The sequence below is a fragment of the Camelina sativa genome, chromosome 13, assembly GCF_000633955.1.
Source record: "Camelina sativa cultivar DH55 chromosome 13, Cs, whole genome shotgun sequence".
NCBI lineage: Eukaryota > Viridiplantae > Streptophyta > Magnoliopsida > Brassicales > Brassicaceae > Camelina > Camelina sativa.
In genome coordinates, this window is record NC_025697.1 from 9,292,610 (window position 1) to 9,308,569 (window position 15,960).

The window sequence follows — 15,960 nt, forward strand, 5'->3', positions numbered from 1 at the left end:
CCAAATACCGAAAGCCAACCCCCCCCCCCCCAGCATCTTTGCTGAAACAGAGCTTATCCCAGGCAATCCAGTGTAGTCCCCGTGACTGGCCAGACGAACTCCACCAAAAATTTGAAATGGCGCTTGTCAGTTTCCTCGTGACCGTCTTTGGAAGACGAAAACACGACATCACAAAGGTGGGGACTGCCGTAGCTACCGAATTTATCATCACCTCTTTCCCCCCTTTGGAGAGTAATCTTGCCGGCCACCCACTTGCCCGTGCTTGCAACTTATCCTGGACAAACAAATTTTTTTTTGTCTTGGACCCACCTAAACTTTCCGGGATTCCCAAATAAGAACTCATCCCACCCAAATTTGTTATACCCAAAACTCCCTTTAATTCCTCCCTAAGATCCGCATCCACCGTGTGTCCAAACTGGACTGAAGACTTCTGAAAGTTTATTTGTTGACCAGAAACTCGCTCATATTGCTTGAGAATCCTCAAGACCACCTCACATTGCTCCTTTGTAGCCCGACAAAAGAACAAGCTATCATCCGCAAATAACAAATGCGAAATAGGAGGGCTAGCAGTGGAAATCCTAATACCAGTGAGTAGCTTTGCCTGTTCCGCTTTCCGAAAATGAGCGATAAGCACTTCCGTACACAAAATAAAAAGGTAAGGCGACAAGGGATCTCCTTGTCGGAAACCCCTATGAGGAACAATAGCCCCGTGAGGGCGACCATTAATTAAAACCTTATACTTAACCGATGACACACACCACATTATCCATGAAATCCATTTCTCACATAAACCAAACCGTCGGAGGAGTTCCTCAACAAAAGTCCATTCCACCCTATCATAAGCCTTACTCATATCCGTCTTAATAGCCATAAACTTCCCTTTACAGGAAGGGTTAGTACGGAGGCCATGAAACATTTCCTGTGCTATCAAGATATTATCCGAGATATAACGCCCAGCCACAAACGCCGACTGTGTTTCGGAAACCAGTTCTGGAAGGAAAGTACGAAGTCGTTGACATAAAATCTTGGAAATAATTTTATACCCAACATTGCATAAACTGATCGGACGTAACTCGGACATTCTGGTTGGTTTATCCACCTTCGGAATAAGGCAAATATTTGTCTCATTCAACCGTTTATCAAAGACCCCTTCCTGGAGAAAAGAGTTAACCAATAAGACCAAATCCGCTTTAACCGTGTTCCAAGCTTTCTGGTAAAATAGTGCCGTCATACCATCCGGGCCCAGGACCTTATCCGGATACATCATAAAGAGTGCTTGTTTAATCTCCGTCTCAGTAACTTGCCGAGTTAAAGAATCATTTGTGGCCTGACTCACTAATGTACCAATCTCAGCTAGACTATCCTCGAAATCCAAAGGATTTAAAGAAGTGAAAAGCTCCTGAATTATTGTTGTTACATAGAAAATAAAATTACAAAGGATTACTAAAGAGGTAATTTAATGCCCAATAATAGACATGTAACCTTAAGCACAAGACGGAAGATGAAACGCATAGGAAATAACAGACCCAAACAGTCTTCCGGAAGACCAAGTAGGACGATGCAACACTCTTTCTTAATAGCATTAAAACGGCCATGTTTTACCGCTTTTATACAGTCAGGAGATTTTCTGGCGTCTGCTATACAAAGTGCTGGATTTGGCAACAACCCTTTCTCTGACATTGGAGCGAGCCCGATATCAGTATCACCTTTCGTGTTTTGAGAAATTGATAAGATCACTATCATCACTATTAAGATGGATACAAACGGTCTTTTGTTGTTCTTGCTCATCGTGTAGTGTTTATATAATTCGTGTTGTGTTGTACTTGTTTGTCTATACGTCGACATTGTTCTTAATTAGTATTTATACATCATGTATGGTTATGATTTTTTTAGTACACAAATATATTACCTAATTCATGGATTTTGTGCATGCATCATGTATGTGTTCGCTGTTTTCGAACATGTATGTTCTAGAGGAAAAGAATAACATACAAGGTCTTTGAGACTTTGACCAAGACAAAAGACTACACAACGTACACCAGCCCATTTTGTTGGGGTCAAAAGGCATTAACTAATTATGACAAGTTTATCTATATTAAAGGAAACTTTACATTCGATTACGATCTTTTTCAATGTGTATTTCGGACTAGCGGTATTTGTTTCTTTTTTTGAATTTGCATGAAATATTGTTATAATTTATTTTTTAAAAACTATATTAAAGGAAACTATTTATTCGATTACGATCTTGTCAATGTGAGTAATCGAATTTTTCTATTATTGATAAAATTCTATTGACTAAAACATTGACTGTTCACACGGTAATTTTTTAAAATGAAAGTATATCAACGAGGCTGTGTGAAACAAAAAAGGTAGCAACTTTCATTACCCGAAAAACCTACTTACAAAAGCTCTTTTGCTACATCACTGCTCTACTTGTATGCTTACACAATGATCGACAGAAAATGGTTCTTTGACATCATTACAAGTGAAGGATTTGCAAAACACAAAAGACAGAGAAGCGAGGCACTGTGTGACCAAAACCTTCAATCCTTGCAATCTGTTACACCTTCTGTAGATATTTGAAATCGAGCTTCCGCTTCTGGCAAGCATGGCGAGCTTATCACTTTACAGATTCTCTCCTCTGCTCTTCCTTTCCTCAACGCCAGCCTGTATAACAAACACATTTTTGCCAATGGACTCTAAAAAACAATAAACAAGAATTCATCAAATTTGCAAACATTACAGACCTTGTTGTGGTGGCATGAGCCATGATATTCCCACCAATTGGCTTAAATTGGGGACCAGCAAAAAGAGCTGAACCATCTACTTGCGCAACTACTTGGTTTGTTATAACAACAGCCACACCAAACTAGAGCCATTAAACATAAGAGAGAATACTTCAGGATGGTGTCTCAGAGAAATTCTGGAAAGAAAACAGTTGGTAGTAGTATTACTGAATGTTCACCTCATCTGCTAACTTCTGAAGACTTCTCAAGAACTTTGCAAGATGCATTTGTCGAGCCGAAAGCTCTCCCCTTCCAGAGAAATCTGTCCTGTAGAGAGCGGTAGCACTATCGACAATCATGAGAGCAAACCTGTGCCAAAACGGTCAACGTAACTTTCAAATTTAGCACTCTCGTGGTAGACATAATGGAACTGAACACCAAAATAAACTTAGCACACCTTGTTTCAATCATCATTGATGCTGCTTCAAGCAAAAGTCTCGACTGATGATCAGTATTATACGCTCTTGCATAGGCAACATTTTCAAGTACATCAGCTCCATTTAGTCCAAACCTGCAACATTTTGCTTTGCTTATATCCAGATTATTCTGTCTCAAGAACCCCATCATGAACGTGTGTTACAAAGAAACATACCTGTCAGCTATCTGTAAGAGTCTTTGTGGCCTGAATGTTCCCTCGGCATCAATGTACATCGCTTTCCCCTCTCCACCTCCTTGATCCATGGGAAGCTAATCATTTAAACGTAAACCTTAATGTGAATATCTTTCTCAGTTTTGTGAAAGTGTAAGAAGAAATTCAAGATCATTATTGCTAAATAAGCAACAATAGCTAAATAGTAAGTTCAGAAAAAGGGTTCTTACTTGACAAGTTACACACAGCGTATGGCACAACTGAGTCTTTCCAGAGCGGAACTCACCATATAACTCAGTGATGGATCCAGTTTCAATTCCTCCTGTTGAGAATACAGCAAAGTAAGATCAAAATAGCAAAACGCTGTTTAGAGATGCACTGAAAATCAGAACCAACCTTCAAGAACTTTGTCAAGCTCCCTTGATCCAGATGTAATCTGGATGATCTCCTGTCTCTGGGCATGAAGCTGGCTCGCACTAGTGAAACCCAGAGGAACAAGCTTTGAAGCTGTCACAGAAGAAAACACAAATAAGAAACACATAAAACTCTAAAACTACCAAAGAGGGAAGTAAAGCAAATTCATTTAAAGTGACATACCTGCTTCTACGATTTTGTCAACCTTGGCATCACTGATTCCTTTAATCTGCAAGAGATCCTTCCTTGGAGTATAGGCAACACCTTCAACAGTACAGAGACCAGCATCCCTAAGCTTCTTTACATCAACAGAAGCTATACCTGCCGCCTGAAGTTTTGCAGGATTAAAGAGATGAAACAGCAAACAACACAAAAGACTCTAACCAGAATAACAAAAAAACCCCGAATTCATCTCCCTTTATGAACACAAATTAAACGAATTGAGAGGTTTATATCGCATAGGAGTCACAACAAGAATGGAGGCTAAAACCCCCCCAAAAAGGTCAACTTTATCGGAACCCTAAAACAGTTTTTGCTCTACAGATCGTAGCGAAACCCAATTCTCGCTCAATATTCACATTTCTTTCACATCGCGAAAACGAACACAGGGTAGAAAAAAAAAAGCAGAGATCTTTAGCGAATTCAAGCCGAACCCATTTCGATTAACGCAAGATCTAGTGAAGCTTATGAACCGCGAAGGTAAATTTCCACGAGAAATTATAAAATCTGGAATAAATTGAACCTGAAGCTGTTCGACGGGGAAAGGACCGTGCTGTATCTCTTCGTCGTCTTGTTGTTGGACAACGTTCTGGTTTCTACGCTGCTCCATTGTCGTCATCGCTCTCAATCAGAACAGATTCGGGGAACCCAGAGAATGCGAGAGAGCAAAATAAGAGAGCTTTGCGAGTGGAGGGAACTGGCGAAACTGAAAATGAATTGAAAGAAGCGCCACAACCACAACGAAAATTATACAAGACGATTGAGTGGGGCAAAGGCTTCTTCGACAAGTCTCGGTTGTGTTTGGGACCTTTGGGTTAGCTTCTTCTTAGCCAATGCTCGTATCGGGCTCTTAAAAAGCCCAAACGGATTTGGCCCATATTAAGTTTAAGTTTGACAAAATACTAAACAAGATGTATAAAATTTTAAATGATAATAATGTCAAAATTTATCTAATTTTTTTTTCATATCATTTTAAATTAGTTTTTAATATAAATACGATAAATTAACGTTTGGAAACACAATATTTGTCGCCACCCAAATGACATTTAAGTTATCACTAATTGAAGCAAAAAAATATTACAAAAAAATAAACCTTAACTTCTAAAAAGTATCACTTTTATTTTCAAAAAGAGATAAAATACAAGAAAATGATGCTATACTTTGTTCTTCATCTTGGAAAAAAATGCAAAAAAAAAGGGCCCAACCGGGATCGAACCGGTGACCTATTGATCTGCAGTCAATTGCTCTACCACTGAGCTAAGGACCCATATTGCTTTAATAAACTCAAAAGTTTTAACTGATTTATTTTATTAATTATTATAAGTTTTAGCATAGTCAAGTCAATTATCTAGTAATCATACAAATTACCAAAAACATATCACAAACAAATTAAACCATGGCAACTAAAAATGATTTTCATTTTCTATTATATTATAAATGCAAAAAAAAATGGATTGTCACTACAAGAAAATAAGGCGATACCTGACGGATTTATTGACGGCACTAATCTGTCGGTAATTACCGACGGTTTACTGACGAATATTTGATAGAAGATTAGTTTGTCGGTTATTCGTCAGAAAATTACTGACGGACAAAATCCGTCGGTAATCCGTTAGTTTTTCTGACGGATTACTGACAGATATCTAATTTTCTTCGCGTGTGTCAAATTTTGGTCAGTGTTTTTTTAATCTGTCGGTAATCCGTCAGAAATAACCGATGGAAAACTGACGGATATTAAATTTTCGTCGAGTGTGTCAAAATTTGGTCTGTTTTTTTTATCCGTCGGTAATCCGTCAGAAATAACCGACGGATCACTGACGATTTACATGTAGATAGTGTAAAATCTTCCTAACTTAGCTCCATAATGCACTTTTTTTATAAGCTTTGTATAAAAGATGAGTTTTCAATGACTAACTACTCTTCTTTTAAACTACATTCTTCAAAATTTGTGTTTTTATAGAAAATAGGTTGTTTAACTTAAAATACTTATGGTGCGGTATTACATCTTATAGGTAAGTATTTGCTATTTGTCTTTGAAATTTTTTTTCTCTAATTTAATCATATAGATGTTTATTTTCACAAATAATTTTATGGTTAGTATATAATATATAATAAATGCATATTTGTTAATAAAAATTATGAAGTTAAGAGTTTTAATCTTAAATCCGTCAGTAATTTGTCGGTAATCCGTCAGAAATAACCGACAAAAAACCGACAAATATAATATTGACAAAATTTCGATATCCATCGGTAATCTGTCAGAAATTACCGACGAAAAACCGACAGATATCAAAATTTTCGTCCGTGAGCCATATACAGAAAAAAAATTGAGACGCGGGAAATGAAAATTTTTAATCATAAATGACGAGCTATCCGTCGGTTATTCCGTCAGTACTCTCGATATTACCAAAGCACTTCATCTTCTTCTCCCAGATTGCTTTTATTTTTCTCATCTTCTTCTCCCCATATTTTTTTTATTTTTCTCAAAATCTTTCTCAAATCCTCTCTCCAAATATGTATAACCTCCAACAATTACTTCCTTCCAATCTGGCAAGCCTTTCCTACCACTCTCTCCAACTTCAAGAAGATAAGTTCTCTTTTTATCTTTTTAAAGATTTGCTTAGTTCTCTTAGATTTCTTAGGAATAAGATAGATTTGTTAGGTTTGATAGTTTGTTCTATTTGGGTGTTATTGATTTGATGAATTGGTTTGTAAGAGATGTGTGTTAGATTTGTTAGACTTGGGTTTTATTGGATTTGATGGTTTGGTTTTGATATATTTGTTTAGTTTTTATACATTTTATATTTTTTTGATATATTTTGATTATTTTTTACTATGGTTTCTAATATTTTTAAGTATTGATTTTATACATTTTATTAATTTTGCTTTTAAGTATTGATTTTATACATTTTATTAATTTGTCTTTTATTTATTTTCAATTAAGTATATAATGTATATTATGAATTTATAATATTGTTAAGTATATATTGTTTTTTTTGGAACAATTTTTAGTTTTTTAACAATTTCTTGTTTTGGGTTTTTATAATATATTTTCTAAAACTTTTAAACTTCTGAATTTAAATATTTAAGCATTTAGGTGATTTAGTATTTAATTAAATTTTTATAATTATGCTAATTTTATTTTTCTAAAATTTTAAATTTTTTAAAAAAATTATATATATAATCTGTCGGTATAACGAGAAATTTCTGAACCGTTAGCCGTCAGAAATCCGTCAGTAAAACGACTGTCGGAAATCCGTCGGTAAAATGTCCGTCAAAAATCCGTCAGTTAAACTTCTGTCGGAAATCCGTCAGAAATAACCGACGGATTTCTGACAGAATAATTTTTTCGACAATCTAGATCCGACAGACGTTTCTGTCTGTTTTTTGTCGGTAATGGGTGTTTCCGACGGCTAACTGACAGATATGCCTGTCGGTTTTAAGCTGTTTTCTTGTAGTGTGTTAGTTTTTTAACTTTAAAGTTTAAAGTGATAAATTATCTAGTATAAATTTGAACTGAAAAATGAACCGTCATCTAGACTGAATATACAAATGGAATATATATATATATATTTCCGTCAAAATAACTTATATTATACCAAAAATGAATCATATAAATTGTTCGTAATCCATATAGAAGGAAAGTGTCAGAATTAAAATTACAATTCATGCTTCCAAATTGGGAAAAATTATATTAATCAAATATCTAACAAACCCCCCCCCCCCCAAAAAAAAATATATATATAACACATTTTTATTGTGAAAAAAACAAATTACCGAAAACAATTATTACAAACCAATTAAACCATGACACTACAATATTTTGTTTTACATACAAACAACATTTCCTTAAATGGTGTAAATACAAACAACATTGCCAACATTTTTTCATGATGAAAAATACAAATTGCCAGCTAAAACCTCAAAGTTAAAGATTGGGTGACAACCAGACGCCAAATGCTACGTATCTAACTTATAAGAGTTTGCCCTAGAAAAAAAAAATACAGACACGCAAACTCACTCTTATAAAAGAAAAATTATTTTGGTAAATATATAAAAAAATAAGGGCCCAACCGGGTTCGAACCGGTGACCTATTGATCTGCAGTCAATTGCTCTACCACTGAGCTATGGACCCATGTCTGCATTGAAAGAATATTTAGTATAAATTCTTACATTTGTTTGGTATAAAGTCTTACATTCATGACCATAAAACTGAATCGATGTTATCTCTACTATTCATAGCGTCTTCTTCTTCTCCTTTTCGTTTTCTTTTTTCACTAAATCCCAGAAGTGAAACTAACACCCGTAGAAGGCAACCAATTAACACCATCAATGAATTTACCGACGCTAAAGTAACTGGCCTCTTCAAACCCAATCAAGTGAAACCCTTGCCACGTAACCCTCTTGGAAACTCTAGCTCTCGGACCATAGTTCTTGAACTCTCCAAAGTACAATGTCTTTAGTACCTCGTCTCCTGAGTTTAACCACCCGACCCATCCTTCCTCGGCTATCGCTTCGTCAATATACGACTCTATCACTACAGCCCTCGAATACATCTTCCACGGCCGTCCTAAGTATGAGCTATACCTATGTTTCACGGGAGAAAGATCTGAATCCGTCCGGATCCTACAACTATGGAGGGCGAATCCTGAGTTTTGACGCTGGTCTGTCCTCCCGTTAGCAAGAATAACGTTAATGGCCTTGACACCATGAGGACGACGCATGAATATGTTGCAGCTTTGGAAAACCGCAGCCGCGTTTCCGAATATGAAATCTATGGTTCCGTAAATATCGCATTCTCTATAGAACTGACGTAGCGCAGCTGCATAGAGTGTGTCTTGATAACCGGAGATGCTACATCGGTATAACACTGACTGGTCTGATGTGATGCTTAATGCTATGGCTTGTTGTCCTCTTGGCCCTGCCGTGTTCTTGATTCCGATATCTCGTGCGATGAATCCGTCACCCGTAACGGCTGCAAAAATTGCATTTTTTAGTATCAAACAATCAAGTTCTGTTATGTAAACAGTTTATGTTTATAAATGAATGTATGTACTGACTCATAGTAGCCGTGTCCGGCACAGAAGTTCCTCCGGCGAAGCTATCATCACCGACAATCACCGTCTGGTCTTTGCCTTCTCCTATCAAAGTAATCTCATGTTTATGGATACTTACTTTCTCTTTGTAAACCCCTCTTTTCACGTAAATAATGAACCTGCCACGTCCATGGGCAGCCGTGACAGCCTCCATCACCGTACGGTAATCTCCGGATCCGTCTTTGGAGACTACCACGTGTGCTCTTGCTCTACCTACTAGTAGTCTTCGTTCGCCGGCAGTGACCCATCGGGGAAGAGCGGTTGACTCTGTCTTTGGCTTTGGATTATGCATGATTGTGTCGACAAGGGCCAAGGAGTTGCTGACAAGCCGGGAGAGGTGATCCATCTTCTGTGTTATGTGGCTGATGGAGGCAGAGGAGGAGTCACCGAAGTCAAGGATGGAGTCTTTGCAAGCTTGTTGGAAAGTCATGGCGGCAGAGAGCCATGTTTGTACGTCGTGTTTTCTGTGACGCTTTCTTGATGAGCCGTTGAGAGCTTCCATGGCTTGTCCAAGTCGTCTTGTGGACATATTCAAGAGCCGTTCACAATAATCTGTAACATTTACAAAAATGTTCTTGATTGTATGTACCGAGACTTTGCACTTGCATGATTAGTTTGTCAAAATTATTAGGTATCTCGGTGGAGATGATAGAGAAATATTTTAACTACTTTATGAATGGATTTTCTTTTTGTTACTATGTAGATGATATTCATACATACCCAAAATTTTCCCCCAATAATAATATAGAGATTAAAAATATTAAGTTAAAGCAATAAGGAATGACGTGTTTCGATAATTCCTCTATCGCAACATTTAGATTTGGTTCAACTAAACATAAGACGTTGACAATTAATGAAGAAATGTTGTGTACCTGAGACCAAAGTCGAAGGCAACGTATCATCGGAAACTTCCAGAGAAACGAGTTGGGATGAACTCATAGAAGAGGAAAGAGGAGGAAGTAGCATATTGGAGTCAGAAATAGTCTTGTTAACAAGAAAAGACACAAAGTCGAGACCTTGATCAATAGACCCATGTCGAAACTCTCGTAAGTTTTGGACACAAAGTGAACTGTACTTTGTGGAGCTACAATGCCTTTGCAATTCATTTTGGTATGCAAATGGCATTTCTCTTGACGAGGCTTTAACGAGGAGAAGGGCATGGACCAAAAATACCCAAAACAGAGCAATATCTACAATACCCATTTCTTAGTTCAAAACAAAAATGTTTAAATTATTTTATAGGTTACTTTATAGGGGAAAGTTTATAATATCAAATGAAGTAGAGATTAGCATTGATTTATAAGTGAGTTTTAGCTGATGGGTTGAGTGTCTGGTGAGTTAGTTTAGCGGTCTACCATTTTTTCATAGAGTGGCTTGGGACTTGAGTGGCTTCGATAGGATAATTTAACTCTCACAGCTTTCTATTTCTTTCTGTTTATTTTATATTGGTTACTTTGGAATAATTCAAAAAGTTTTGGTTGGACAACTCGATCAGTTCTAATTGGTAAACTAAGAAGATACTGTGGTATATATGAAAAAAATCATCATGTAACCCAACTTTGTTAATTGCAACAACTCTACAGAATAAGTCAAATCCTACGGAAGAGTGACATAATAACTGCTACTAGTTCCCTTATCTGAAAATGGGTGGTCATATATACCTTTTTGTCTTTTGGTTGCTCAACTATTTAAAAGAAGCTTCTACACTTGATACGGTTTTGACTCAAATCCGTTTGAGGTTTATCAAAGACATCGCAGATAATGTACTTAAATCACAGACGTTCTATGAAAGACTAATTATATGTCCAATGATCGACCATAGTATTTACAAGATGTAAGAAAAAGAATGAAAACAATCGTGAGAAAATGTACAAACGAAATGAGAAACCCTCCAAGGATCAAGTAAAGAAGACGGTCCATCCGATTACCATCCCCGCAGCAACCGCTACCACCATCGACCAATTTGCTTCGGGTGCAGCGGATTTCCTAGGCGGCGGCTTCAACATCTCGTGCCTACTCGTATCGATTTCTATAGGAAACCTACACGAACCACTCGACGGATCAATCTTAGTAAGAACCCCAAGATTGTTAAAATCACACGAGCCACGACGATGATCCATTTTCTGAAAATACATATTAAACGCATAAGAAGCATTCGCCGCAGGGTCTAGTGCCGCGCATGAGGAGCCCGGCCCGAGCGATGTGCAGTCAGCGTTCTGACACGCGTACGAAGCAGACGTTGCCAACACGGCACCAGCGTTCCCCGCAGCTTGATAAGAGAGCACGCACCACTCACGTGCCTGGTAACGAACACCTTTAGCGGGAGCCAACTGACGTCCGTTACCTAGACTCAGAGGATACTTAACGGCGCCGTCATAAGAGAATATTCCCCAGTGTCTTTCGAATTTTCCGGGATCAATGCTCTTAGCGTCTTCGTCTACTAACGAAAATATGTAAACCTCCGGTGCTGTTCTCCGACGAGGCGTTCCTTGTCCATGAAGTATACGATTCAGTAACCCTTGGTTGAATCTCTGAGCCATCCCCGGGTTCGCGTTCTGATCGCCGTCGGTTGGCCATCCGACTTCTCCGACGATGATCTCGATCTTGTTCGCGTCGAATCCGTTTTTCTCAAGCGCCGAGACTAAAGTATCGAAATTTGCGTCGAAGACGTTAGTGTAAGAGATTGAACCGTCGACGACGGGCTTAGCTCCGCCATTACTTGATCCGTTTGGGAAGAAGGCGTATTCGCGCGGGAAATTTGGATCGGCGTTGAGAGAGAGGAAAGGGTAGATGTTGAAGGTGATTGGTGAGACGGAATCAGCTAGGAACCTAACGATGGAGACCATAAGGGTTTTGATGTCAGATCGGAAATCGCCGGAGGAAGGAAGACCGTCGCCGGATTCGTAAACGTCGGCGTTAAGAGGCACAGTTACTTTGACTTGCCTGCCAAGACCAGCTTTCACCAGAGCTGCTTGAACGTTCTGTAGCGCCGGGTATGTTGAACGGATGAATCTGTCCTTGTATGTCTTCAAGAATGGTTCATTCCCCACGGCTACATATCTGTCCAACCATTAAAGCTTTAGAACTTGGGCATGTGTGTTTTTAGCTATACAAGTGCAATGCAATTTACCTTATGTCAGTTCCATATAAAGAGATGTACTGAGAGACGTTTTGCTGAACCCATAGCTCTGCGTTGGCGACAGTGGATGCCATAGTTGCCAAGAGATCATTGGGGATACCGACCATGACTTGGATACCGGATTTACCAAGAGCTCTGAGTGCACCAGGGTCAGCTTCAAAAAGTTTAACCTTGTTGAACCCGTTTTCCCTAAGGAGCTTCACCACTATGTTTGGTGGCAGAGGATGGCTAGCTTGTGTCCCCCAGTTACATGCCAAGCCGTCCACATTCTTCAATATGTTGTGATATAACAATAAAGATAGACAAAAAAGGATGATTTTTTGGTATGTATCATGACGACCCATGTCTCAAGTGTGAGATTGGAAGATTTTGAACCACAGTGTGGGGTCTCTAATGAGAATTTATGTTTTATGTTTGTGCATTATATACAGAGGTACAGATGTAGGTAGTCTGGAGAAGGTGGGTATATGGAAGAAAGAGGGGAAAGGAAAGGTATTTTTGTGATGGTGCTTCAAAAAGGAACATGATTCCATTGGAGATAAACCTCAATTTAAACCATCCAAGCAAGAGAATTCTACTATTCAACATGTCTTAGCTATTTTGTACCAAAAACAAACATATTAAAACATAAATATTGTCACTTACACATAATGAGTAATCCTTGATGCTAATAATAAGAGGGAGAGGGAAGAAGAAAGGGATGGAGTGTGTATGATGGAGACAACCTTTGTGGTTACTTTCTCAGAGAATATTTAGAAGAAAGTTTACAATCTTTTTAATTAATCCGATGGAATCTCCCAAATTATATTATATGATCGCAAGTCCTTAACCTTGAGATTTCACAAATGGTATATCATTGTAAAGACATTTTCCGATTCAACCAAGATACCACAAAACATACCTATTAAGATACCCCAAAAGAAACAAGATCTTGAAAGAAGAAAGTAATGACTAGTGGGAGCCATCAAGATTAGATAAAAAAACACTGATTTGTAGGTTGCAATTGTATGAATGAATACATGGAAACCATCTTCAAACAACAAACCAACCCAACATAACACTCAATGCTAGAGCCTAGAAGATGACTACAAGAGAATCTAACAGAGTGAGCTTACCGATTCACAGAAGAAGACAAGCCTCAAAGAGCACCAAAAGAGGGTAAGAATCTAACTGGTTGTAGTTCTTTTAACGAAGACACAGATCTTAAAACTCAGAATCCGTAAGTGGTGGGTGGGTTCATTTCATTTCATAACACGGCAAAAAGGACTATTCTCCACTCTACGAGCCATCATGATGATATCACTCAACCCCTTTGGTTGAAACATACGGAGCATGTCCTGAATCTCCTTCTTAAGCCCTTTGATGAACACAGCCTCAAGAACAGAATCAGGGAGACCAGAACATTGCGTGGAGAGATCCTCGAACTCACCAAGATAACGTATCACAGATTCATCTTGTTTGAGAGAGAGTAAACGTTCCATAGGAGATATGGGATCCCCAAACCTCTCTAAAACCCTAACTTTGAAATCGTTCCAATCTAGAAAAGGCTCACGTTCCTCAAGCTTAAACCAACACAAAGCTTGACCTTCCACACTCATATAAGCTAATCGGATCTTCTCCGCGTCCGTGAAGTTACCGAACTCGAAGTATCGTTCGGATCTGAAAAGCCACGAATTAACATTGGGACCTCCTTCGAAGACTGGCATCTCGATCTTGGTCTTCTTCAGTTTAATGTAGCGAGACAACGGGTGCTCTTTGACTGAGTTATCCACCGGCGCGGTCGATTGTTTCGTCGGTGGTGGAGGTGCTGGTGCTGGTGCTACAGGGAGGTCCTGATTCACCGTAACTTTCGATTCAGACGGTGTCGGAGCTGTGGGTTGGTGAAGAAGTGCTTCCTTCATCTCCGCCATGGAATTTAGGGTCTCCGACATGGAAGTGAGTAAGTCGCCAACCGTGGAGTGAAGCAGAGCCATCTTGGTTTGGACCTCGCGTACGGATTGCATCAGTGAATCAGCGGAATCATCAACCTGATCGAGCATCTGTATCGCTGCCATCGGAACAAGATTATATTGTTTGGAAACGAACAAGTCTCTCTCCTCCTCTATGTAATTGAAACCCCCAAATTAGAAAAAGCGAATTTTTTTAGCCGACCTAACCCGAGCCTCATCAAAACGACTGTGCTTCATTTGCTTCCCCCATCATCTTCTTTTTTTTTTGGTTTTGGTTTTTTTAGGTCAATATGTATAATTTTCACAAGTATTTTTTTTTTTGTTGACAATATTTCACAAGTATTTTATGAGCAACGATTATGATATGGTTTTTGTTATTAAAATCGTAAAACCCAACTCTCTATTGAAGTAAACATCACAAAGCTCAACATTTATATTTTATACAATTATTATGTAGGTTCAAACGAGCCTAATAAGATATAATAATCTCACGTCACTAGCCACTAGGTTTTCTAGCAACTAGCAGCAAGTGATTCATATAATTTATGTATATGAATTTATTGAATTGTAATGAACACTGATGAAATTAATATAAGAACGCAACCTCTACACTGTTCTTTGATGTCTTTAGGTTCGAAACTGGTCGAGATAGCATCATCATCAAATCAAACTAATGAAATCAGAAATCTCTGATCAGAGGTTTAAGATAAAATTGATATTAAATCTTTATTATATTTCCTAGATTTAACCATTATATCCCCCCCACCCAATTTACAAAAATTGACAACTACGTAAATTTCTATAGATCAAAATCGATCCCACTAAATAAAATAAAATAAAATCAAATAAAAATTGAAAAAAGGAAAATAAAAGTTGTAAAAATCAAACGAGAAGATCATCTCCGAAGAGGTAAAGAAGACGTTCAACAGCCCAGCTAGGTTCGTTCTTAGTAGGCCAATCACCACACGACGTCGTATTAGCAGCAAGAAGCGGAGTTCTACAAAGAGGGCACGTCCGGTGGTTATCTTCCTCACCTTCGTTATTCTCATCTCCTCCTCCGCAACATACGTAATCCAACCACCGGTCGATACACTCGCGGTGAAACATATGGCTACAATTCCTCAGCTCTCTAACCTCGTCTCCGTCTTCCAGATCTCCGAGACAAACAGCGCATGTATCGTTGATCATCGCCGGAGATCTCTCGGCCGCGTCACGGAACGTCGTCACGGAGAGGCTTTCTTTGATTGCCTGTGACGAAATCGCGGGACAAGAGGGAGAAGAAGAAGCGGTGGATCTAGATCTGGATCGGTAGCGTAAGATCCATGCGAAGATCCATCTGAGGACGGTGATGAGAACAGCCATTTTGTAGAGGAGTTGAGTGACTATGAGACCAGATTCTTCGATGAAGAAGCTCATTGTGTTAGATTTTTTGAAAGAAGAAGAAGAAGAACAAGTTTTGCTGAGGTGTGTGTGTGTGAGTGAGCGAGAGAGAGAGAGAGAGAAGGGGGGAGGAAAAATGGAGAATGAGATTCGATTTTTAATAGAGGAATAAAGCTGCTAGGCTGATGCATGATGACTGATGATGATGGTTGCTTTACTTTACTTTAACTTTAAAAAAATAAAAATAAATTAGTGCTGTCTTTAATTTTTAATTACATAATTTTATTTTATTTTAACTTCAAGTTGCTTGGAGGTTTTTTATATTTTATAAAATAGGTGTCAAGTTTTCGATTCGCTTTAATTATAGAACGTTAAAGATATGTTTAA

The 15,960-nt window shown here is 38.3% G+C and overlaps 5 protein-coding genes and 2 non-coding genes across 7 annotated transcripts; all 7 read right to left on the reverse strand.

Moving 5' to 3' along the window:
• LOC104736157 (DNA repair protein RAD51 homolog 1) lies at nt 2,357-4,728 on the reverse strand. The gene is made up of 9 exons (XM_010456092.2): nt 4,532-4,728; nt 3,973-4,117; nt 3,772-3,882; nt 3,606-3,697; nt 3,379-3,473; nt 3,184-3,297; nt 2,966-3,095; nt 2,748-2,869; nt 2,357-2,667 (listed from the first exon to the last, which is right to left on the reverse strand). Exons 1-9 carry the CDS (start codon nt 4,625-4,627, stop codon nt 2,544-2,546), a joined length of 1,029 nt encoding a protein of 342 aa, XP_010454394.1. The 5' UTR covers nt 4,628-4,728; the 3' UTR covers nt 2,357-2,543.
• TRNAC-GCA lies at nt 5,204-5,275 on the reverse strand. Its single transcript has one exon. It is a non-coding gene; the product is annotated as a tRNA-Cys (tRNA).
• On the reverse strand, nt 8,073-8,144 carry TRNAC-GCA. The gene has a single exon. It is a non-coding gene; the product is annotated as a tRNA-Cys (tRNA).
• LOC104736158 (probable pectinesterase/pectinesterase inhibitor 54) lies at nt 8,152-10,346 on the reverse strand. The gene is made up of 3 exons (XM_010456093.1): nt 9,978-10,346; nt 9,070-9,657; nt 8,152-8,984 (listed from the first exon to the last, which is right to left on the reverse strand). Exons 1-3 carry the CDS (start codon nt 10,306-10,308, stop codon nt 8,287-8,289), a joined length of 1,617 nt encoding a protein of 538 aa, XP_010454395.1. The 5' UTR covers nt 10,309-10,346; the 3' UTR covers nt 8,152-8,286.
• Nucleotides 10,870-13,016, reverse strand: LOC104736160 (glucan endo-1,3-beta-glucosidase 5-like). Its single transcript, XM_010456094.1, has 2 exons — nt 12,236-13,016; nt 10,870-12,165 (listed from the first exon to the last, which is right to left on the reverse strand). The coding sequence occupies exons 1-2, from the start codon at nt 12,586-12,588 to the stop codon at nt 11,004-11,006; spliced, it is 1,515 nt and encodes a 504-aa protein (XP_010454396.1). The 5' UTR covers nt 12,589-13,016; the 3' UTR covers nt 10,870-11,003.
• LOC104736161 lies at nt 13,176-14,459 on the reverse strand. The gene has a single exon (XM_010456095.2). It carries the CDS (start codon nt 14,296-14,298, stop codon nt 13,486-13,488), a length of 813 nt encoding a protein of 270 aa, XP_010454397.1. The 5' UTR covers nt 14,299-14,459; the 3' UTR covers nt 13,176-13,485.
• Nucleotides 14,868-15,752, reverse strand: LOC104736162 (E3 ubiquitin-protein ligase RHA1B-like). Its single transcript, XM_010456096.2, has one exon. It carries the CDS (start codon nt 15,607-15,609, stop codon nt 15,076-15,078), a length of 534 nt encoding a protein of 177 aa, XP_010454398.1. The 5' UTR covers nt 15,610-15,752; the 3' UTR covers nt 14,868-15,075.

Coding starts and splice junctions, on each gene's coding strand:
- LOC104736157 (XM_010456092.2), bottom strand. CDS start 4,627: ATGACGACAATGGAGCAGCGTAGAAACCAGAACGTTGTCCAACAACAA. Junction 3,883..3,972: donor TGACAAAATCGTAGAAGCAG/GTATGTCACTTT, acceptor CTTCTGTGACAG/CTTCAAAGCTTGTTCCTCTG. Junction 3,698..3,771: donor GCTTGACAAAGTTCTTGAAG/GTTGGTTCTGAT, acceptor TATTCTCAACAG/GAGGAATTGAAACTGGATCC.
- LOC104736158 (XM_010456093.1), bottom strand. CDS start 10,308: ATGGGTATTGTAGATATTGCTCTGTTTTGGGTATTTTTGGTCCATGCC. Junction 9,658..9,977: donor GCCTTCGACTTTGGTCTCAG/GTACACAACATT, acceptor TAAATGTTACAG/ATTATTGTGAACGGCTCTTG. Junction 8,985..9,069: donor GCCGGACACGGCTACTATGA/GTCAGTACATAC, acceptor CAATTTTTGCAG/CCGTTACGGGTGACGGATTC.
- LOC104736160 (XM_010456094.1), bottom strand. CDS start 12,588: ATGGGTCGTCATGATACATACCAAAAAATCATCCTTTTTTGTCTATCT. Junction 12,166..12,235: donor TTATATGGAACTGACATAAG/GTAAATTGCATT, acceptor ATGGTTGGACAG/ATATGTAGCCGTGGGGAATG.
- LOC104736161 (XM_010456095.2), bottom strand. CDS start 14,298: ATGGCAGCGATACAGATGCTCGATCAGGTTGATGATTCCGCTGATTCA.
- LOC104736162 (XM_010456096.2), bottom strand. CDS start 15,609: ATGAGCTTCTTCATCGAAGAATCTGGTCTCATAGTCACTCAACTCCTC.